Source organism: Coenobita brevimanus, chromosome 15, assembly GCF_032717465.1.
Source record: "Coenobita brevimanus isolate Jiangsu-jjx chromosome 15, ASM3271746v2, whole genome shotgun sequence".
Taxonomy (NCBI): Eukaryota; Metazoa; Arthropoda; class Malacostraca; order Decapoda; family Coenobitidae; genus Coenobita; species Coenobita brevimanus.
The window spans coordinates 33,827,807-33,850,332 of record NC_136968.1 but is presented as its reverse complement, the minus strand read 5'-3'; the positions used below and the strand labels follow the sequence as shown (position 1 = coordinate 33,850,332).

General features: G+C 42.4%; 1 protein-coding gene across 1 annotated transcript; it reads left to right on the top strand.

Annotated features, from left to right (window-relative positions):
* Positions 1 to 566: 566 nt before the first annotated feature.
* LOC145390769 (trans-1,2-dihydrobenzene-1,2-diol dehydrogenase-like) lies at positions 567 to 12,827 on the top strand. Its single transcript, XM_080265571.1, has 7 exons — positions 567 to 786; positions 6,477 to 6,640; positions 7,044 to 7,174; positions 8,880 to 9,000; positions 10,417 to 10,542; positions 11,516 to 11,666; positions 12,709 to 12,827. Exons 1-7 carry the CDS (start codon positions 585 to 587, stop codon positions 12,813 to 12,815), a joined length of 1,002 nt encoding a protein of 333 aa, XP_080121697.1. The 5' UTR covers positions 567 to 584; the 3' UTR covers positions 12,816 to 12,827.
* Positions 12,828 to 22,526: the final 9,699 nt, after the last annotated feature.

The following is a 22,526-nucleotide window of genomic DNA, read 5'->3' as shown; positions in this document are numbered from 1 at the left end:
ATACGTACCCCCTTCCCTCCCTTTTTTCTCACCTGACATATCCCGGACCATTTTCATTCTAGTAGATGGCCAGGTATGTCCGATTAGAGGATGAATTTGACTAGTAACCAAGGAGACTCATTGCTGCATCATAACTAAAGCTCTTTGAATATCCTGCAAGCACAACTTAGTTCTGTATGCAAGTTGTCGGAGTGGACCAAGGCTGTCAGATGAAACAAACTTGCCATAACTGGTATGACAATTGGTTCAGTGTGGTGGCAACTTTTTGTTTTTATTTTATTCTTTCCGCCATAAGATTGTTTTATTAAGCTTAGGGGAGGCCTCTTGCAGTGAATTGATTAACGTAGGCTGTATCTACCTGTTAGTTCAGAATATATTATTTATATTGCCATATTATTAAAGTTTTCTCCAAACAAATGAATTTAATCTCCTTAGGATAAACTTTTTGAATTGTTGGGGGTAGCTTTAAATTTTCTTTAACTTCTCATACACCAAATGGATGTAAAGGATGTCACTGTACCAGAGGAATTACCTTTTGTTAATTTCATTACTTTTCAGAAGACCAAACCAACTGTCGGTTAGCCATGGCTACTCGTTGGGGCATCATCAGCGCTGGTAAGATGTCGTCGGACTTTGTGGCGGCCCTCAGGGTTCTGCCCACGTCAGAGCATCGTGTGGTTGCCGTGGCCGCCCGCTCCATCGATGACGCCAGGAAGTTTGCACAGACGTTTGGTATTGAGAAGGCATACGGCGACTACATGGACATTGCCAAGGATCCTGATGTTGGTGAGTCTGTTGTTGTGGTGGAAAGTGTGCTGGTGTTAGGATGATGATGATGATGGATAGTGGGGCACCAACTTTCGCTACAGCAGGATTCGCGGAATCCACTTTCGCGGCATGCACCAAATATTCCCTAACTTCCACTTTCGCTTGAAAAAAATCGATTTTCGCGCACAAATTTTGGGTTTGGGACAATATTTTGAACTTTGAATTTCCTGCACCGCCCGCCCGCAACCCACCGCCATCTTCAATGATGTCATGTCAACACTCTGTCCACCCATTCCTGCCATTGTGTACGAGCGTGCAAGCTCCATTGTGTTGGATTCTCACGGTTCAATGGCCTCTACTATACCTGGTAGTGTGGGGAAAGGGCCTGGTGGTGTGGGGGGAGGGCCGGGAGGCAGTGGTGGTGATAAAAAGTGGCCGGGACATTCAAAGTCGGGAGGAAAGGCCAAGGCTAAAAGAGAGTATCGTGTTGGAGTGAAGAAACGGCAGTATAATAATGAAATGAAAAGGAAGATAGTTGAGTTTTTATTGTTTGTATCTCACAATGCAATGTACAATAGTGATTTGATGTACTGTATTGCAAGTGAAAATAAAAATCTGATGTTACTTTAGGATAACCGGGAACCAATTAGCCATTTTGCCATAAAGACAATGCCCCAATTTTCGCTAATTCTACTTTCGCGCATTATTTTTGGACCCAATTAGGCGCAAAAATTGGTGCCCCACTGTATACAGTATACGGTATAGGGAGAGAGAGAGAGAGAGAGATACCTGACTTTTTTATTTTTATTTTATTTTATTTTTTTTTAAGCATGAGATTTTTAGTGTGTGTAATGTCAGTCAGTACAGTACACCATACTACCTATGTATGTGGTTGTCAAACAGTGAACTTCGTCATTCTTGCTTTATTTCATGCAATATGTTTTTAATCATGATATATATGAGGGACAGTCCATGGCTTCTTGTGAGTTACATTCAGTCTCAGAGATTAAAGCAGGTATATTTTTACCACTATGCATTAAATCTGTAAACTGGTCTGGCGTTGAGTTGCCTGATAATCAAAATGTCATGGACAGTAAACCCTCGTTATACAGAATTGTCTTTTAACGACCACCTTGAGCTGGCTGAATGTTATGTTCTTTTAACGAATTTTCGTTCGGTAAAAGAATGGATTCTCTGTCATCTTAAATGTCAAGACCAACTTGCCTAGCCCCAGGCTCCAAGGCTCCTCATAGGGCAACATTGGATTGGATGATGGATGAGTGGATGAAAAGAATGGATTCGTGGGATAAACACTGACCAGTGTGATGTCCTTACACATGCGCGTTCGCGTTCCTCCACATCCCGCAGAATGCCGCATCAGTCTCTGGGTGACCAGCATCATGAGAGGAGCCATAAATACAATATTTATTGAGAAAAGGAGCCATTTAAACCTAGCCTTATGCAATTGTGTATGACTGTATTGTCGAATGACATCTTGTTCGGTAAAAACCCCGATGCCTGGGATTACCAAACAGCATGGTGTTCGGCTTTAACGAGCTATCGGCATTAACATCAAGGGTCTGGTACCAATTAGTTTGTTTTATCAGGGGTGTACAGGACTTTTAAGACTAATTGCTGTTTCATTCCATGGCTAATGAGTAATGACTGGCTAGGCTAATGACTGGCTAGCCAAGATTTTATGTACAGTAATTTTAAGTAATGATGTGCAGTGGATGCAAGAGCTTATAGAGGTTGGAGGAGTGGACTTTCTGACCACTACTTGGTGGTAGCCAGAATCAAGACCCAAGTAAGATGGAATAATAGAAGAAGGGAAGGATGGGAGGAAGGAGTAGTTGGAAGAAGAGTGGAAAGGTTACAAGAGGATGAGAAAAAGGCAGAATATAAGAGAGAAGTGGAGGAACGATTGGGTAAATATGAACTGGAGCAGATGGGGGACATGGAAGGTGTGTGCATGATATTTACAGAAGAAATATGTACAGCATGTGATGTGTTGTGTGGGGTGAAGAGAAGACGGAGGGGGGTGCAAGGAACAGCATGGTGAAATGAAGAGGTGAGACAGGCTGTGGCACAAAAGAAGAAAACATACAATGAATGGATGAGAAATAGGGGCGTGGAAGAAGTTGAGAGGCGGAAGTGAGAGTTATATGTAGAAAGGAAGAGAGAGGTGAAAAGATTAGTAAGAGAGAGTAAGAAGAGAGTGGATGAGGAATTTGGAAGGAATTTGAGTGTAAAGTGGAGGGACTATAAGAAAATGTTCTAGAAAGAAGTGAAGAGAGTAAGACAGGGTGGTAGTGAAGTTAGCAGGGGAGTGAAAAATAAAAATGGTAGAGTACTAGTGGAGAAGGGAGAAAAAGTGAGCAGATGGAGAGAACACTTTATGGAATTGTTGAACATAGAGAATGGAAGTACTGCAAGTATAAGTGGCTGGGGAATGGCTGGGAGAAGGAGGGAGGTGAGAAGACAGGAAGAAATCAGTAGGATAGAAGTTGTGGAAGCAATGAAGAAAGTCAAATTGGGGAAAGCCCCAGGATGTGATGGAGTGTGTGGTGAAATGCTGAAGCATGGGGGAGAGGTAGTAGTAGAATGGATGTGGAAGATGTGCAGATTGGCCTGGGAGGAAGGTAGAGTCACAGAGGATTGGAAGTCAGGTATAATTATTCCCTTGTACAAAGGAAAAGGGGAAAAGAAGTGTGTGGTAATCATAGGGGCATCTGTCTTCTTGGTGTAATAGGAAAAGTGTTTGGTAGGGTACTTATTGACAGAGTTAGGGATATAACAGAGGAATTAGTTGGAGAAGAACAGGGAGGCTTTAGGAAGGGAAGAGGTTTTGTAGATCAGATATTCATTCTTAGATCTTTAGTGGAAAAGTTTCTAGAGAAGGGAAAGAAGTTGTATGTGGCCTTCATGGATTTGGAGAAAGCATATGACAGGGTGGATAGACAAAGATTGTGGAAAGTATTAAGAATATATGGAGTAGATGGGAAGTTGTTGAATGCTGTGAAGAGTATGTATGATGGTGCTAAGGCTGCAGTGCGTGTGGATGATGAACTGAGTGAATTTTTCTCTTTGAAGGTTGGGTTGAAACAGGGATGTGTCATATCTCCACGGTTGTTCAATCTGTACATGGATGGGGTAATAAAAGAGATACAAGGTAGGGCAGTGGATGTTGGAGTGGCCCTGGTGAGAGAGGGTAGTGTTTGGAAACTCCCTGTACTGTTGTTTGCAGATGATACATTGTTGTTAAGTGAAGATGAAGGGGAGCTGCAAGGCTTGGTGGATGAGTTTGGGAGAGTGTGTAAGAAACGGAATCTGAAGGTGAATGCAGGGAAGAGTAAAGTGGTGGTCTTTGAGAGGGATGAAGTCAGTGAATGTACAGTGAGATTGGATGGTGAGGAAATGGAAAATGTGAGTACGTTTAAGTACTTGGGTAGTGTGATGAGTAAGGATGGAAGTTTGGAGGATGAAGTGCTTGAAAGGGTACAACAAGGAAGAATGGTTGCTGGGCCCTTGAAAGCAGTGATAAGGAACAGGAAAGTGAGCATGGAAGTGAAAAAGCTACTACATGACAGTATTGTGATACCAGCTCTAACGTATGGAAGTGAAGCTTGGACGTTGTTGGAAGGACAGAGGTCAAGAGTGAGAGCAGTGGAAATGAGTTATTTAAGATGAGCCTTTGGAGTCACATGGAGAGACAGGCTGACAAATGAGGATGTGAAGGAACGTTGTGGTGTGGATGTGGATGTGATAGGAAGCGTTATGAGGAACACACTGAGGTGGTTTGGCAATGTGGAGAGGATGGAGGGTGAGAAACTGATGAGGAGAGTGTATGTGAGTGAGGTGGAGGGGGGGAGAAAGAGGGGGAGGCTGAGGTTGAGGTGGAGGGATGGAGTGGAGAGGTATATGAGAGAGGGGAGTGTGAGTTGAGAGCAGGGCAGTGAAATGGCGAGAGACAGGGCGACATGGAGGTGATTTGTTTGTGGCCATCCTGTATGGGATTAAGGCATGTGGCAATAGATAAATAGATAGAATTTTAAGTATAATGATGTGGTTTATTATTTGGGTAGTGATCAGAAGTGTACACTCGAGGAAAGTTCTGCCTTAGACACCTGCCTGCCAGTTCGGACCTTTTTGCGTGAGACAACCACTGGTGAAGCAGTAGCCAGGCACTCCAATGTCTGGTACCACTGTGTGGGAGGGGAAAAGTTAAGGGAGGAAGAAGGCTAGGGAAGCTTATAGCTCCTACCCCTCCCTCTTCCATCCCCATCCTTCTCACACAGTTACCAGATAGACGAATGTAGGCTACTGCTTCGCTACCACTTGTCTCACATGTACTGTTCCGAAATAGTGAGCGAGTGTATAACACCGAACTTTCCTCAAGTGTATATATGACATGCATTTCATACATCATGAATTACCAGGATTGTGCATAGTTTTTAAAAGTTAAAATGTTCAGTGTTTACTGTTTGCCTGATGATTGTATGGTACATATTTTAGGGAAGCACAAAAGTTACAGCGTGTGTTGTATGTTGTTTCCTGTCATTTGGCAAATGGCAGATGTTACTTACATTCAAGTATTAATGTGTCTTAATAACATTTTGAAATATAAAACCATAATACAGTTATCACTGTATCTTTAAAACAAAAATGGAAAAAGCTTTAGAAATTCTGATACGGTATTTTGATGTAGTTTAAAGTATTGATATGCCGATATTTATTTGTTCATGTTAGCTAAAAAAAAAAAAAAAAATGGGGGGGGGGGAGGATAGAGTGGAGAGGTATATGAGAGAGGGAGGTGTGAGCTGGGAGCAGGACAGTGAAATGGGTGGGGACAGGGCGACATGGAGGCGATTCGTTTGTGGCCACCCCTTAGCGGATTAAGGCGTCTGGCAATAGATAGATAGACAGACTAAACAAAATTAGATTTGCAAGTAATGATCAGATTTAACACTAAATTTGTTTACGTCAAAGAAATGCAGCGATGTTTAACTTGTGTATATATATATATATATATATATATATATATATTATTATACAGTAAACATGTTCCTGAAAATTAATAGAAATAAATGAAAATAAATTATATTTCAGGTCACAGCTGTTGTATCATAGACTGTAAACCCAAAGCCTAAACCGTGGCATTAATGGCACACCACCAGTGTCTGCTGTGTGTGTATCTCTGCCAGACTCATAGGTTCCTACCTGTCCACCACAGCTGCTTGGCAGAAGGCTGCCGTCTAGGTATTGTTTTTATGACAAGATTCTAACCACAGTGATATAGTTTTGATATTTCGTATGTTGTAGTTCAGGCATTTTACCATTGAAGACAACAAGCAGGATGTGGGATATGAACGTATTGTTGGAAAACGAATCCGATTATTGGATTGTTTTTCCCTTCCGTCACTCTCATCTTAAATGTCAGGACCAATTTGCCTAGCCCTGGGCTCCTACACTTCTCATGGGACAGTGTAGGATTGGATGATGGATGGATGGTTTTTCCCTTCTGATACAGATACCAATATTAACCGGCTTTTGCTTGCTGATTTCCAGCACTAAAGGTGATGGTAATGATGATGTTGATGATACCAGGGGATGATAATGATGATACTTGAAGATACTGGTACTAGTTGATGATAATGACAAGGAAGTTAATGATAATAATGTTACTTTGATCTTTCATTTTTCTGCAGACATTGTTTACATCGGAACCATCCCAACACAGCATCTCAAGCTTGGGACGGCCATGATGAAAGCAGGGAAACCCGTCTTGTGCGAGATGCCACTGTGTATGAACGTTAAGGAGACCAAAGAAATGATCCGAGTGGCAAAGGAACAGAAAGTCTTTATGATGGAGGTGAGTGGAGAGGAAGAAAAGTGTGTGGTGTGTTGTGTTTATGTTTGAGAGGAAGAGAAATGTGTGGTGATGTGTTTGTGTTTGAGAGGAAGAGAAATGTGTGGTGATGTGTTTGTGTTTGAGAGGAAGAGAAATGTGTGGTGATGTGTTTGTGTTTGAGAGGAAGAGAAATGTGTGGTGATGTGTTTGTGTTTGAGAGGAAGAGAAATGTGTGGTGTGGTGTGTTGTGTTTGAGAGGAAGAGAAATGTGTGGTGTGATGTGTTGTGTTTGAGAGGAAGAGAAATGTGTGTTGTGATGTGTTGTGTTTGAGAGGAAGAGAAATGTGTGGTGATGTGTTTGTGTTTGAGAGGAAGCGAAATGTGCAGTGCCACACGCTTATTAAACCACCATATCGGGTCACAGGCAGTTTCGGCTCGGTTCGTCCCTGTCTACAAGGAGTTGGAACGGAGGATTGAGAGCGGGGAGATTGGTGAGGTCGTGCATGTTATAGCAGACTTCGGAGTGGACGCACAAAAAGTCACCACCAGACTGCTGTGAGTTGAGAAGGTGGGGGGAGTGAATGAGAGAGAAAGAGAGAGAGGGAGAGTCAGTGATAAAATATTGAGCTGGAAATAAAATAAGCAAAATTGTGGAGATTTATACTGCCTGAAAGAGAGAGAGAGAGAGAGAGAGAGTGTGTTTTTACTTATATAAGCCAATAAGTTAATAAGAGTACAGTATTCCCCACCTAAATATTTATGTTAGACTGTTACTGTACTGGCATACTTTATTGATACTAAATTTTGCTTGTTGGTGTAAGGGCCTTTGTTAGTATGTACCGTATTTCCCACTTGTTAATTCAGCACATCACTTAAATATCCCCATGTATGTTTCTGACAGGGTTGGTGATTTTTTTATTCTTAAAAAAAAAAAAAAAAAAAAAAAAAATAATAATAATAATAATAATAATAATTTATTTGATTTTTTTTTTATTTGATTTTTCTGTTTATTATATAGGTAATATTTCAAAAGCAGTGTACTGAATACTGTACACTTCATGTCCTGTCTATCCACTGAGGGTTCAGGGTGAAAGCCAGTGCCCAGAATCCAGATACACACCTGTTCAAGTGCTGTCTGTACACTACTGGTTAAGGCTGAGTTGCCAGTGGTAATCAAGACAGCATATTCCAAAGCTGATTATATTACCACACAGAAAAATCTTAAGTTGATATTATTATGACATGGCCTTAAGTGACCCAGCACAGCCTACTTAGTCTTATGGCTTTGGTTTTTGATTTATGGCCCATTATTTTACATGTACAAATAATTTCAATACTTAGTGTCAGAAATGTAAAAATATTTTTTCTCATACAATGTAGCAATTTCTAATGGCACCATTCTCCAAAATCTGCTAACTTAATGCTTAAGTCATCATCATCATCATCATCATCTGGACCTCCTTGCTCACCCTGTATCTGAATAAATGAATGCCAGCACAAAGTTATACACAACTTTTATAAACCTTCAGAGTTTATTTTTGTTAACTTTCTGATTAAAAAATAAAAAAAATAAAAGAAAATGATTTTTTTAAAATAAAAAAAATCAGTGATTTAATCACATGATTAAATCAGTTTGATTTAATCAATGCCAACCCAGGTTTCTGATGCAAAGTGTGTGGGACTTAAATATTGCATAAGAGAGAGTGTGTGAATATGTGTTCTGTTTCACATACTGGCTCATTTTACTCTTAGTTTGTACATATATCTATCCTTCCATCCTTCCTTCCCTCTCCTTTCTGTCTCCTCCTCCTCCTCCTTCTCCTCCTCCTCCTCCTCCTCCTCCTCCTCCTCCTTCCTTCCTTCCTTCCTTCCTTTCTTCTTTCCTTTATGTTTTTCCATCTTACCCTCCTTCCTTCCTCCCTCCTTCTGTCTTTTTCTTTCCTTCATTCATTCTTGTCTTTTTCCTTCTTTCCTTCATTCCTTCCTTATGCCTTTTTCTTTTCCTTCATTTTTTCTGTCTTTTTCTTTCCTTCCTTTTTTATGTCTTTTTCATTCCTTCCTATCCTTCCTTCCCTCCTTCCATATACATACAGCTAGACTAGTACAATTTGCTCGCCTTCCATCCATCCATCCATCCATCCATCCATCCATCCATCCATCCACTCTTCTAACCTTCCATCCATCCATCCACTCTTCTAACCTTCCATCCATCCATCCATCTACCCACACTTCTAACCTGCCATCCATCCATCCTCAGGAGCAAGAAGACAGGTGGTGGCACAACACTGGAACTCGGCATCTGCGTCATCCAGTTTGCGTCGCTCATCATGGGCGGGGAAAAGCCGCTTAAGGTCATCGCTGGCGGACATCTGACCTCTGGGGTCGGTATACCAGGTTTTGTTGTTGTTTATGTGTTCTTTTTTTTTTGTTACTGATTCATACAATTATTACTAGTTTTCTATCTATCTGTTGCCAGACGCCTTAATCCCTTTTGGGGTGGCCACAAACAAATCGCCTCCAAGTCGCCCTGTCCCCCGCCATTTCACTGCCCTGCTCCCAACTCACACCCCCCTCTCTCATATACCTCTCCACCCCATCCCTCCATCTCATCCTCGGCCTCCCCCTCCCTCTTCCCCCCTCCACCTCACTCACATACACTCTCTTTGTCAGCCTTTCACCCTCCATCCTCTCCACATGGCCAAACCACCTCAGTGTGTTCCTCATAACGCTTCCTATCACATCCACATCCACACCACAATGCTCCTTTATATCCTCATTCGTCAGCCTGTCTCTCCACGTGACTCCACAGGCTCCTCTTAAATAACTCATTTCCACTGCTCTCACTCTTATTATTATTATTTGTTATTATTATTACATGAATGACTATGGTTAGGTGGATGTGTAGTGTGTCCTTGAATGCGAGGCCTGGGGGGGGCAAGGTTTGCAATGGAAGAGTTGAGAGGAAGGATGGGACTGGAGTGTATTGGTGTTGTGATGAGGAAGGGCAGATTGAGATGGTTTGGGCAACTTGAGGGGATGGAGGATGACGTTTGGGTGTGGAAGGTGAGAGGTGTGTATGTCAGGGGTAGGGTTGCAAAAGGCAGGCCTGGGACAAGGTTATAGAGTGAGACTTGGAGGGTAAGGGACTGACTGGGGAGGCTGGCAGAGATCGAGCAGCATGGAGAACTGTCATTAGGTGACTAAGGTTGACGCGTGTAAGCTTGTTGGTCCCATTATAAACGACATGATCTGATACAGTAGATGGTGTGAAATGCACAAGTGGGGATGTTTATGCTTATGAGGTGGAGTCAGGATTCTGGGGGCTGGAATGGTGAGTGAATGAGAGTGTGGCCCATTTACTTCAGAAGATTTTCTGTTAATTCTCCTGCTTTTATTTCTTGCTCCTTGCACCCTACTTCACCCTGTCCTTGGTTGGAAAAAGGGGTCTAAGTGATGTTGATTTTGTAGTTTATTATTTTTTTAATATTTGTTGGTGTCCTTTCTTCTTTCTTTCCTCTTCTGTCTTTCTTTCCTTCATTCATTCCTTATCCTTTATTTATTTATTTTTATTTAATTGTGTGTACATTTTTTTTTATCATTACTTTGTGCTTGCTCCATCATTTTGTGGGGATCAGGGTTATGATGATGATGACGATGATAAGATGATGGTGGTGGTGGTGGCAATAATGAAAATGACAGTGGTGGTGGTGGTGGTCGTAGTGATGATGATGATGATGATAATGAAGATGATGATAACAACTCTGCTCAACCCCACTAACAGTTTCCATTCTCTGCAGGGCGTGGACGAGTGCATTGGCGCGACCCTACTCTACCCCAACGGGAAGATTGCCTCCATTACAACATCAATGAACTCTGACCTGCCCTGTGAGGCATGTGTGATTGGCACGAAGGGCAGGATAAAGGTGAGAGAGAGAGAAGAGAGAGAGAGAGAGGGAATGATTGTGGACCTTGTGGAGAGAGAGAGAGGGAGAATGATTGTGGACCTTGTGGAGAGAGAGAGAATATAAGTGTGTATCTTGTGTGTGGAGGGAGAGTATGCAGTGTGGGTGTTTGCTCTTTGGAGAAGCCTCTCGGATCCGAAATGCTTGGGTCCAAAGGCTTTATGGAATGTGGAAAATTTTGCAGTGTAGAAGCATAAAGACAACTGAGAAAATCTTGTAATAAATAGCCTACAGTGCCATGAATGGTGAATACAGTGAAGTACCTTGTATCAGTAATTTATTTATTTATTTATTAACTGTACATGTCAAAAGAAGACCTTTGTCTTTAAATATGCATTGATTGTTTGAGGCCAGGTATTATCAACATCCCCATTGCATGAAATATATTTAGTGAGGTGGAAGTTTTTTTTAATATAAATTTTTGGATTTGGGATCGTATTGTACTGTATAAAATATGTATCCATAATTAGGTAATACACAGGTGGCCACTGTCATCCGTGGGAGGTACTGCTATTACTGGACTATGAATTATGGCTGGCTGACCACACAACCATCACTCTTAGACAGGAAACATTCAGCCACAAGAACAGTCAGTTGGTGAATCCATCTTTTGAGTCAAAGTCCAAGCTAAGATTTACCACATTGTTACAGATCTTGTTGCACATCTCAAATTGTTACAAATCATATTACGTATCTCAAATTTCCTTTCCTCAACAGCTTCCAGCAACTGTTGGAAAGTAATTAGCAGGTTTTGGCACTAGGTTTGGCTTCCAGTCCATAGAAAGCATCAGCTGTGTCATGGTCAACCTCCGTACGGGGATCTGTAGATGCGAAAAAAAAAATGGCATCAATTTTACCATATACATGTATGTATGTTTGCATGTAAATAAAAATAAGTGTACCGTGATGGTGATGTTGACTGTCCGTTTACCAGGTGTCCTACTCTATGTGGTGTCCAGAGCAGTTTGAGTCGCCGTCAGGCACATTTACGGAGCGTCTGCCCAACACAGGACACCAGTTCAATTTCAAGATGAGCCAGGGACTCATCTACGAGGCTGTGGAAGTCCGCCGCTGCCTGAAGGAGGGTATGTGGTTGATGATGATATTGGGCTGTGGTTTATTTTATTGCTGAAGTTGCATTCTGCTGTATCTTGAACTCTGTGGGCTAATTGGACTGAAAGGATGCTTGGTACAACAGCCAGACCATGTATGAAACTATAGAGGTCCACCAATCCATAAAACAGTGTAAATGTATTTCTTTATGTATAGCGAGATGTCTTAACCCCTAAAGGTTGGTCCCCATTCTGGAACGCGTATCATGAGGACACTGGTCCCCGTTCCAGAACATTTAGACACTCTTACGTTCTTAGCCACTGCTCTACAATAAATAATTGTAGGACATTGGAACACCACTCATTTTAAAGCTAAAGAGTTGTGCTTTGCCGGGTATAAAAATTTATGTGATAAATTTAATAGTTTTCATAGGAGCAGTTTTTGAAAAATTGCCCATTTTTTGCAAAAAATGCCATTTCCTGATTATCAGTTTTATAAACAATGCCCAACCCCAAAGGGTTAATGGAAGGGGGTGGCCACAAACAAATCCCCTCCAAGTCACTCAGTCCTCCACCATCAGTTTTTATGCATAGTTTTAACTTGTTGTTTTATGCTCAATTTTATGGTGTGTCCTTGACATAGTGTATGAACTTTGTTAGATAACTGTTTTAATTTGTGTTAATATGTTTTTATCATATTGTAAATATTTTAGCAATCCTTGTACTGTGTTTACTCCTGTTGCTACCATGATCCACTTATTATAATCATTCACTCAATCAGTCAAGTTGTTCTGTCTTCCCTCGTGTATATACCTCTCCATCCCATCCCTCCAATTGATGCTTGGTCTCCCTCTCCCCTTACGCCCTTCCACCTCACTCCTAGTCGGTTTCTCATTTTCTATTCATTACATGTGGCCAGTCTACCTCTAGACAGATGCAGGCCATCCTCATTGCTGTGTTTGTCAGGTCATTCAAATCCCTAGTTATATCCATGCCACCACATGAAGGCACCCCATTCCAGCACCAGATGAAAGAGTATAACCATCAAGTATAACCATCATTTTGCTCTCGATAGGCCTTCTGGAGAGCCCCGGGATGCCCCACTGTGAGTCCCTCACCATTGCTGAGATCATGGAAGCCATTCGTACCCAGGCTGGCGCATTTCATCCCGAGGACCAGTAAATGGATTGTGGATTGGGTGGGACTTAAAGACTGTCATGTATTATTGTAAGTGCCTGTGTTTAGAGTAGTTTTGTAAGTGCCTGTGTTTAGAGTAGTATTGTAAGTGCCTGTGTTTAGAGTAGTATTGTAAGTGCCTGTGTTTAGAGTAGTATTGTAAGTGCCTGTGTTTAGTGTAGTATTGTAAGTGCCTGTGTTTAGAGTAGTATTGTAAGTGCCTGTGTTTAGAGTAGTATTGTAAGTGCCTGTGTTTAGAGTAGTATTGTAAGTGCCTGTGTTTAGAGTAGTATTGTAAGTGCCTGTGTTTAGTGTAGTATTGTAAGTGCCTGTGTTTAGTGTAGTATTGTAAGTGCCTGTGTTTAGAGTAGTATTGTAAGTGCCTGTGTTTAGAGTAGTATTGTAAGTGCCTGTGTTTAGAGTAGTATTGTAAGTGCCTGTGTTTAGAGTAGTATTGTAAGTGCCTGTGTTTAGAGTAGTATTGTAAGTGCCTGTGTTTAGAGTAGTATTGTAAGTGCCTGTGTTTAGAGTAGTATTGTAAGTGCCTGTGTTTAGAGTAGTATTGTAAGTGCCTGTGTTTAGTGTAGTATTGTAAGTGCCTGTGTTTAGAGTAGTATTGTAAGTGCCTGTGTTAGAGGAGTAGACTGTAGCACCAGTCGAGCAGGGCAGTACTCCCAAGGTGGATGAAATGCTGAAGACAGGGAGAGCTGGAGCTCCCGTTTCATTAGCCCTCGGGACTAGTTCCTGACCATCCCCCTTTGCTGAACTTTTTCAGTGTTTCAGTAACACAGAGAGTAGGCCAGCATGCTCTCCAGTACAAGTTTCTCTGTCAACACCAATCTGCATGCATAGTACACATTACACTTCCTTTTCAAAATTAAAAAAGAAGAATGGCACACATTAACCATGCCTCGGAGTCCTCAGGGGAGGGGGACCATGAATGCCCCCACCATCCGCCCCTATCCCAGTGACGATTCAATGAGCTGCCTGGAACCACTGTCTGACTCACTTCTTCTTCATTTCTGCAGCATTCACGGCCTTTCCCCTAATTTTCTCTCCCTGTTGAACACCACCTTTCCTCCTCTAAACCTCACCTTCTCTTCTTAACTGAGACTCAGCTGTCTGAGGCAACTGACAGCAAACCCTTTTCTGTATCCTCCTACTTTCTGTATACTTATTTCAAAGCCAAAGGGGGCTGATGTGTATATGTACGCAACAACTTATCTTGCTTTCGTGTTCCTGAACTTGATTCTTCTGAATTCTCTGCTCTCTGGCTTCAGCTTTCCTGATATTCTCTGACTAAATATATCTGCGCTGTTTACTTATCCCCTAATTCTACCGACTATCAAAAATTCATCGACTATCTTGCTTCTACAATGGAACACATTCTGTCCATTTCTTCTTTCTCTGAAATCTCCATTGTAGGAGATTTTAATGTCCACCACCACCTTTGGCTCTGCTATCCTTTCATTGATCCACCTGGTAAACAAGCCTATATCTTTTCTATCTTTAATGACCTAGAGCAGCTTGTACAGCACCCTATCCATATCCCTGACTGCCTTGGAGAGAGCTCCAACATACTTGACCACTTCCTTACAACTAATCCTTCTGCTTACATTGTTACTCTTTTCTCTCCATTGGGCTCCTCCGATCACAACCTTATTACCTCAACCTGTCCTGTCGCTCCAGTACAACTTGTTGACCCTCCAAAGAAAAGTTGACTGTGGCAGTTTGGAGCTGCAGATTGGGAGGCCCTCAGGCAGTACTTCTTTGATTTTCCCTGGAATGATTATTGCTTCCATGGCCGGGAGCCATCTGAGTGTGCCTTGCGCATTACAGAGGTTATTCTCTCAGGCATGGAAGCATACATTCCTTTCTCATATCCTTTGATTAATGCAAGAAAGCCTTAGTTTAATCACACTTGTTCTAATGCTGTCCGCAACAAGGAGAGGGTCTATAAAAGGTACCAGCGCCAACCCACCCCTGAATCACATCTTTTTTATGTTTCTGCTCGGAATAGTGCTAAGTCTGTTCTTTGCTCTGCTAAAAATAATTTCATCCGTACTAAATGTTCTCAACTCTCCAACTCGAATTCTTCCCGCTCCTTCTGGCACCTCGCCAAAAACCTTTCTAACAGCTTTACCTCATCGTCCTTCCCTCCTCTTTTCTACTCTGATGGCTCTGTAGCTATTTCTTCTACTGTTAAAGTAGATCTCTTTGCTCAGACTTTCTCCTCCAATTTCACCTTAGACGATTCCGGTGCTGTTCCTCCATCACTTCCCCCCTCTGACTTCCTCATGGCTGACATAAAAGTTTCTTCAGCTGATTTATTTTCTGCCATCACTGGCCTCAATACTAACAAGGCATATGGGCCTGATGGAGTCTCTCCTGTTGTCCTCAAGAACTGTGCTTCTGTGCTTACACCCTGCCTAGGTAAACTCTTTCGCCTTTGTCTTTCAACTTGTACCTTTCCTTCTTGCTGGAAGTTTGCTCTCATTGAGCCAGTCCCAAAGAAGGATGACCATTGCCAACTGTCTAACTATCGTCCAGTTGCTTTAACATCCTGTGTCTCAAAAGATTTTGAGTCTATTCTTAACAGAAAAATTTTAAAGCATCTTTCCTATCACAACCTTCTTTCTGATCGTCAGTATGGGTTCCATCAGGGACGCTCCACTGGCGATCTTCTCACCTACCTTTCAGACTCCTGGTCACCCTCCTTTTGGAGCTTAGGCAAAAGCTTTGCCATTACACTTGACATCTCAAAGGCTTTCGATCTAGTCTGGCATACATCTTTAATTTCCAAACTGACCTCTTACAGTTTCTATCCTTCTATCTGTGCCTTTATCTATAGCTTCCTTTCTGGTCGTTCGATAGCCACTGTTGTAGACAGCCATCGTTCTTTTCCTACATCTATCAACGGTGATGTTCCTCAGGGCTCTGTCCTGTCACCAACTCTCTTTGTTTTATTCATCAGTGGATAATTACAGCACTCCAATCGGATTGAACCAGTGAAGGTTTATATCCAAGGGATGGTTGGGGTTTATTGCTCATGCAGTGCCACTCGGAGATGAGTGAGGCTGGTCACTCTCATCTTAAAGGTCAGGACCAACTTGCCTAGCCCCGGGCTTCTACATTTCTCATGGGGCAACACAGGATTGGATGATGATGAAAATGATGATGATCTAAGCTGTACATCTAACCCTATCCACTCATACGCTGATGATTCCACCCTTAACCTTTCCTTTCGGTTCCCGCAACATCCATCTCAGCAATTACTTCAACAAACAAGGGATGAGGCTATGGCACACCTAATGTCTGACTTGGCTCGTATCTCTGACTGGGGCAAAAATAATCTTGTTTTTAATGCATCAAAAACTCAGTTGTTACACCTATCAACCCTGCAAAATCTTCCACTGGAGTATCCATTAATGTTTAATAATATCCAGCTCAATCCTGCATCATTCTTGAACTTGCTTGGGGTTTCATTCACTCAGGGTTTATCTTGGAATGATAATATTACATCTCTTGTAAAATCTGCTTCCAAGAAATTTGGTGTGCTAAGCCAACTCTGTACCTTCTTTACCCCTGCACAGTTGTTGACTTTATACACAGGTTTTATTTGCCCCTGTGTAGAGTACAACTGTCGTGTGGGGAGGCTTACCACATACAGCTCTTCTCAATATGGTGGAGTCAGAGGCTTTTTGTCTCATTAATGCTTCTCCTCTTACTGGCTTCCTTCAACCTCTGTCTCTTCGTCGCACTGTTGCCTCTTTATCTCTTTTCTATCGCTACTTCAATGGTCACTGCTCCTCTGAACTGTCTGCTTGCATCCCTCTATCTCTATGACAAGTGTGTAGCACCCGTCTAGCAACAAACTCTCATCCCTTTTCTGTCCAACTCTCTAATGCAAGAGTTAACTGTTACTCCCATTCCTTCATTTATGCAACAGGTTAACTCTGGAACTGTCTCCCTGTGTCTGTATTTCCTGCTTCCTATGATCTCCAGTCTTTCAAACGCAGTGTGTCTGGGCATCTCAAAATGAACGGATCTTGAATTTGGCTCTCTTTTGTATTGTTTTTGTTTTTTCTTGGAAGGAACTCTTTTGCAGGCTCCTAGCCTTTGGTTCCTTCTTCCTCTCATAAGAAGAAGAAAAAAAAAAAGAGAATACATTTTACTGAAGTGTGTGTTGATGTAGAACAAATCAACAGTATCAGTAGTGAGGGTAGCAATATGGTGGTAACAAACTTAACAGTGAATACGGGAAATGTTGTACAAGTGAACAAGTTGCAGATTGGATGAAGTTAAGTGCTGTCTTGGAATTTTGTAAGTGTCTACATTTTGATAGCTCTTTTTTGTGCTGTATGTTGAAGTAGACCTAACCAGCAGTGGAAGTCGAGAGGTTAGTAATGAACAGAAAACTAACTATACAGGTTCAAGATGGAGATTGTTAGTGAATGTAGAGTTAACAGTAAATATCAAATTCATTAGTGTGAATCTTATAGTCGTTTGGTTAAACAAAAATATGGAGGCCTTGAGTTACACTCCATGTCAGCTGGTTTGCTTAAACATACTGTGGAATTGACATTTGTGGGAATCCACATCTGTACACTCTTTGAATGCCAAAATTACTGTGATAAAGTATGTGAAGCTCAGGATGGTTGCTCACAAGCGTTCTCTTGTACAAATTTGTTTAAGCCTACAACCAAGGACAGACTTAGAGGAATCCATTCTTGTGTATTTGTCAGTGCCTTGATGTTGATAACTTTCAGTATTGTACACTATGTAGATGTGGAACTAGCCATTAGTGATAATGGTGAATGTACAATAGTGGACAGATATAATGAATTCACAGTTGACAGAAGGTGGACTTAAGACACAGTATGATGATAAGTGAGTGCGGTATAAAACAGAATATCATATTAACAGTGCTGCAGAGCATACCAAATTAACTGCATGTATGGTCAGGGAAGAGTATGGTGATGACTGAATACAAAATGAAAACAGATGATAGGTGAGTGCAAAAATAATACAAAAGTGCTATAATGGATATTAAATTAACTGAATAATCAAGGAAGAGTTTGATGATGACTGAATGCAAAATATGTCATCATCATCATCATTTGGACCTCCTTTCCCACCCTAGGGCAGGATGAGGAGTAGCAGTGTCCAGACAGCCCAAATTTGCCCAATCCAATGGACCATGTTTCCATTCACTCACCATTCAAGCCCTCAGAATCCTTGCTGCATCTGATAGGCCAAAAACATTCACCACATTCAGTAGCTTCACATATATGTATATGACAGAGTCAGTCCAGACGCTGTCACATTAAAAAGAGGTGCCAAATCCCTGATCGTGCGCTTCTTGTGCTCAAAATATTTACGGAATGTAAAATTTACAGGGCTTACAAAGTATATTGGTAAAAAAAAAAAAAAAATGAACTGAGTGTTCCCTAAGCAAAAGTAAAGTGCTCACAGATGGTGCCAAGCAAGTGCTATCTTGGACAGAGATGGAACCGGAATTCTTTTATGGGGGAGGGGTGTTGTGTTAAATAGTAAAGGAAGCAATCCGAGACTCATTTTTTAAAACAGTACAGTAATTGAATAAATGGAGGTATAAATAAATACTTAATGACTACCTTCCAGTTCAGCATATTCCGTTAGGAGGGGATGTCCAGACTCCTCAGGCTCTCCCTTGGCTGTGACCGTGATGTTGAGTTTGTATATGCCTTGTGCTGGTAACGATAGCTTGTTTTCACCCGACAAAACTGAGTCACGCCAGGTGTTTGAATACTGTCATGATTGCTTGAAATTCTATGATCTTTAGTTTTGGGGAAAAATTCAGTGATTTTTAAGTTTTGAGGAAGGAATAAGTCTCCCAGGTTGCTGGTCAGATCAACCCTCCAGTTTGACTATACTTGGCTTCCAGCTGCACAGAAATTGGTTAGGGATCTTTTCCAGGTTAGAATGAAGTTAATTCATCATTATACATTATACAGGGAATTACACTACTGTATTGTTTATTGATATAGAACTAACAGTCTAGGAGAGTAATGAACACAGTATACAGAAAAGCTGGGGTTGATGAGTTGTATGCAGAGATGATTAAGTGTAGTGGAGAGAGTGGAATGAGCTGCCTGTTGGAGGTATGTAAGAAGGGATGGATGAGTGAAACTGTGCCACCAGAGTGGAAAAAGGTTGTGATTGTACCCCTGTACAAAAATAAAGATGAGCGAAGTGAGTGCAAGAATTTTCATGGCCTAAGTTTATTGAGTGTGGTAGGGAAGGTATATGGAAGAATTATTATAGAGAAAGTAAGAGAAATATCAGAAGTCCTAGTGAGTGATGAACAGGGTGGCTTTAGGAGTGGCAGAAGATGTGTGGATCAAGTATTTGCAGTGAGACAGATAGCAGAGATGGCATGTGAGAAAGACCATAAGGTGTTTATGGCATTCATGGATCTGGAAGAAGCGTACAACAAAGTGGACAGAGACGGATTGTGGAAAGTTTTGCACATGTACGGTGTAGATGGTAAGCTACTAGGTGCCGTCAAGAGTTTTTGTGATGGTAGTGAATTATGTGTAAGGGTTAATGGGCATTTAAGTGAATGGTTCACGACTGATGTGGGCATGCGACAAAGTTGTGTGATGTCCCCATGGTTGTTCAGTATGGAGTGATGAGAGAAGTAAAAACACGAGTAACGGAGAGAGGGATGGCGTTGGTAATGAATGGTGATGGGTGGAATATCTCAAATTTGTTGTATGCTGATGCAGTACTGCTTGCAAATACTGGACAAGAACTTGGTAGGCTAGTGCAGAGTTTTGCTGATGTCTGTGAGCGTTGTGCCATGAGAGTAAATGTAAAAAAGAGTAAAGTGATGGTTATTGAGAGAGAAGGTGACTCCCAGTGCAATGTTACAGTGAATGGAGAGAGACTGGAATTGGTGAGAGAGTTCAAATACCTGGGTACAGTGATAGAAAAGAGACGAAAATGTCCAAAAGAAGTTGAAAGTAGAGTGTAACAAGGAAGAAAAGTAGCTAGTGCAATGAAGGCCTTGACAAGAAACAGAGGCTTGAGTGTTGCAGCTGCATGAGGCATACATGAAGGAGTGTTAGTGCCAACTTTAACATATGGGTGTGAGACTGTTGTGTGGCATGAAAATGAAAGGTCAAGAGTAAGACCTGAGGAATGTATGTGGAGTACGGAGGGTGGATAGGATACGAAAAAATGTGATTCGTGAAAGATGTGGAGTGAGGAAGTCGGTGAACACCAGAATCGAAGAGAGCGTACTGAGATGGTATGGTTGTGTGGAGAGAATGGATAACAATAGAGTGGTGAAAAAGGTATATCTGAGGAAATCTGAAGGAGGGAGGAGGCGAGGTAGGCCAAGAGGAAGGTGGAAAGATATGGTGGATGAGTGTGTGAGGAAGAGAGGTTTGGAAGTCGGTGAGGCAGGGGAACTGACAAGAGATCGATCTGGCTGGATGAATGTTGTGAGGAGAAGTGCATGATCAGGGATTTGGCACTACTTTTTTAATGTGGCAGTGTCTGGATTGACTCTGTCGGATATGTTCATGTGAAGCTACAGAATGTGGTGAATGTTTTTGGCGTATCCGATAGAGCCAGGATTCTGGGGGCTTGAATGATGAGTGAATGGAGGCATGGCCTATTGGATTGGGCAGATTTGGGCTGTCTGGACATTGCTATTCCTGACCCTGCCCTAGGGTGGGAAAGGAGGTCCAGATGATGATGATGATGATGATGATGATGTACAATTTAGTTGTAGTAGAAATTTATCATTGTTGTATGGCTTTGTAGAATAAATTTGATTGCTGCTTTCCCTTCTTTTACTAATTTTGGTTTGAAATGTAGATTTACTGTAGTTTTAATTACTAGATGATAGTGTAGTTTTATTAACAGTAGAGTAGCTGTTTAATTTATTTACACCCAAAACCCTTCAGAGTGTGAACTGTGGAGAAATTATCTATCAATAGCCAAAAGCCATAATCCAGTAAAGGGTGGCTGTTTAACTTTGAGTTAGTTGTTTTACAGGGAGGGGTACTAAACCTCCACCAACCCACTTGTTGACACATAGGGAACATGTATGGGTTGGTTATATGGTTACCACCCAGCATTTTCTGGTTAACAGGAAACCATTAGGCTTGTCGCTCACTGTAAAGCCACCTGAATAGGAAAGAAAAGTAAGATAAAATGACAGGAAAGATGGGAGAAATAGGAAGAGAGGAAGGCAGATACAGAAAAAGAATGATAAAGGTGAAGGAAGAAGCAGGCAGAAGTAAGCTGGTGTGCAGGTAATTTTAGAAGTGAAAGTGGGGTATGGAATTTTGTGGAGGAAGTATGAAAAGAAGATTAACATTTATCTTTAACTGGGCTAAGAGTCTATAACCACCTCTCTCTCTCTCTCTCTCTCTCTCTGTCTCTCTCTCAGATTGCTTTGAAACTCCAGTATTAATAGCAGCATGAGTTGGGAGTATGGAACAATATTTGAATAAGAATACATTAGCCTTCTCACTCAAGTAGTCACTTGATTGAACTGGGATGGTAATTTTTTAAGTTTTAAATCTGGGAGACATCACCATGGCAACCAGGGTCTCCTCTATGCAGCCTTTATATTTTTTCTGTTTAAGTTGGTTTTATTGTCCTTTATAAAAATATATTTGAGACTATTTTGATGATGGTTATTATAGTTGCAAAATGTATATTGAAATTGAATAACAAGAAGTCAACAAAATTGGAGGTAAGGAGCGGTGGCTTGTTGACGTGGTTGTGACAGACATAAGGTTTTTCATTATTTTTACATAATTATGAGAGAAAATATTCATTCAAATGCGTGGTGGGGATACGCTAAGTTTTTCAGTACAGTGGAAATGCGCGCTCCCACTGCCAGACCCCCCACCCCACCACAGAGCCGGAGCCCCACCCCCACCCCAGGAGGACACCACAGTGGGCCAGGCGAGTGCGACGTCGGCTCAGCGTGAGATGGGTACAGGTGCGCGCCGACCTTGTGTCCCTCCTCCCCTCAACCTGCCACACCACGACGTCGCAGGGATGCTGACTACTTCTCGGCCAGTCCAGCCCTCGTCAGGATTGGGGTGGGATTGCTTCAGGTACAGTCCTAGGCAGCACCGCGGTAACGGCCGCTGTACGTGCCAGGGAGGGAACGGCCACTGTACATCCTTCTGCTGCAGCCACATCTGGAGCCTGCCTCGGTGTGATGGCCACTGTACGCACACCGACAGGCAAAGGCAGGAGGAGTGGTACCGCGACGGCGGCCACTGTACGCGTCAAGGAGGGAACGGCCACTGTACGTCCCTCCTCCACCTCCTCCTATGGAAGTAGCACTGCGTTAACAGCCACTGGACGTACCGGGGAGGGAAAGGCCACTGTACGTCCCTCAGCTACTTCCCGTCGGGCAAGCAGACCCGCGGCGACGGCCACTGTACGCGTCGGGGAGGGAACGGCCACTGTACCTCTCTCATCCACCTCCTCCTCCTCCTACGGGAGTAGCACCGTGGTAATGGCCACAGGACGTACCGGGGACGGAAAGGCCACTGTACGTCCCTCAGCTACTTCCCTTCGGGCAGGCAGACCCGCGGCGATGGCCACTGGACACGCCGGGGAGCAAACGGCCAGTGTACGTCCCTCATCTACCTCTTCCTCCTTCGGGAGCAGCACTGTGGGGACGGCCACTGTACGCGC

Bases quoted from the DNA above. Each gene is read 5' to 3' on its own strand.
- LOC145390769 (XM_080265571.1), top strand. From the start codon at position 585: ATGGCTACTCGTTGGGGCATCATCAGCGCTGGTAAGATGTCGTCGGAC. The intron at 6,641-7,043 runs GTGAGTGGAGAG...ATCGGGTCACAG, and splicing joins AGAAAGTCTTTATGATGGAG to GCAGTTTCGGCTCGGTTCGT. The intron at 9,001-10,416 runs GTCGGTATACCA...CATTCTCTGCAG, and splicing joins GCGGACATCTGACCTCTGGG to GGCGTGGACGAGTGCATTGG.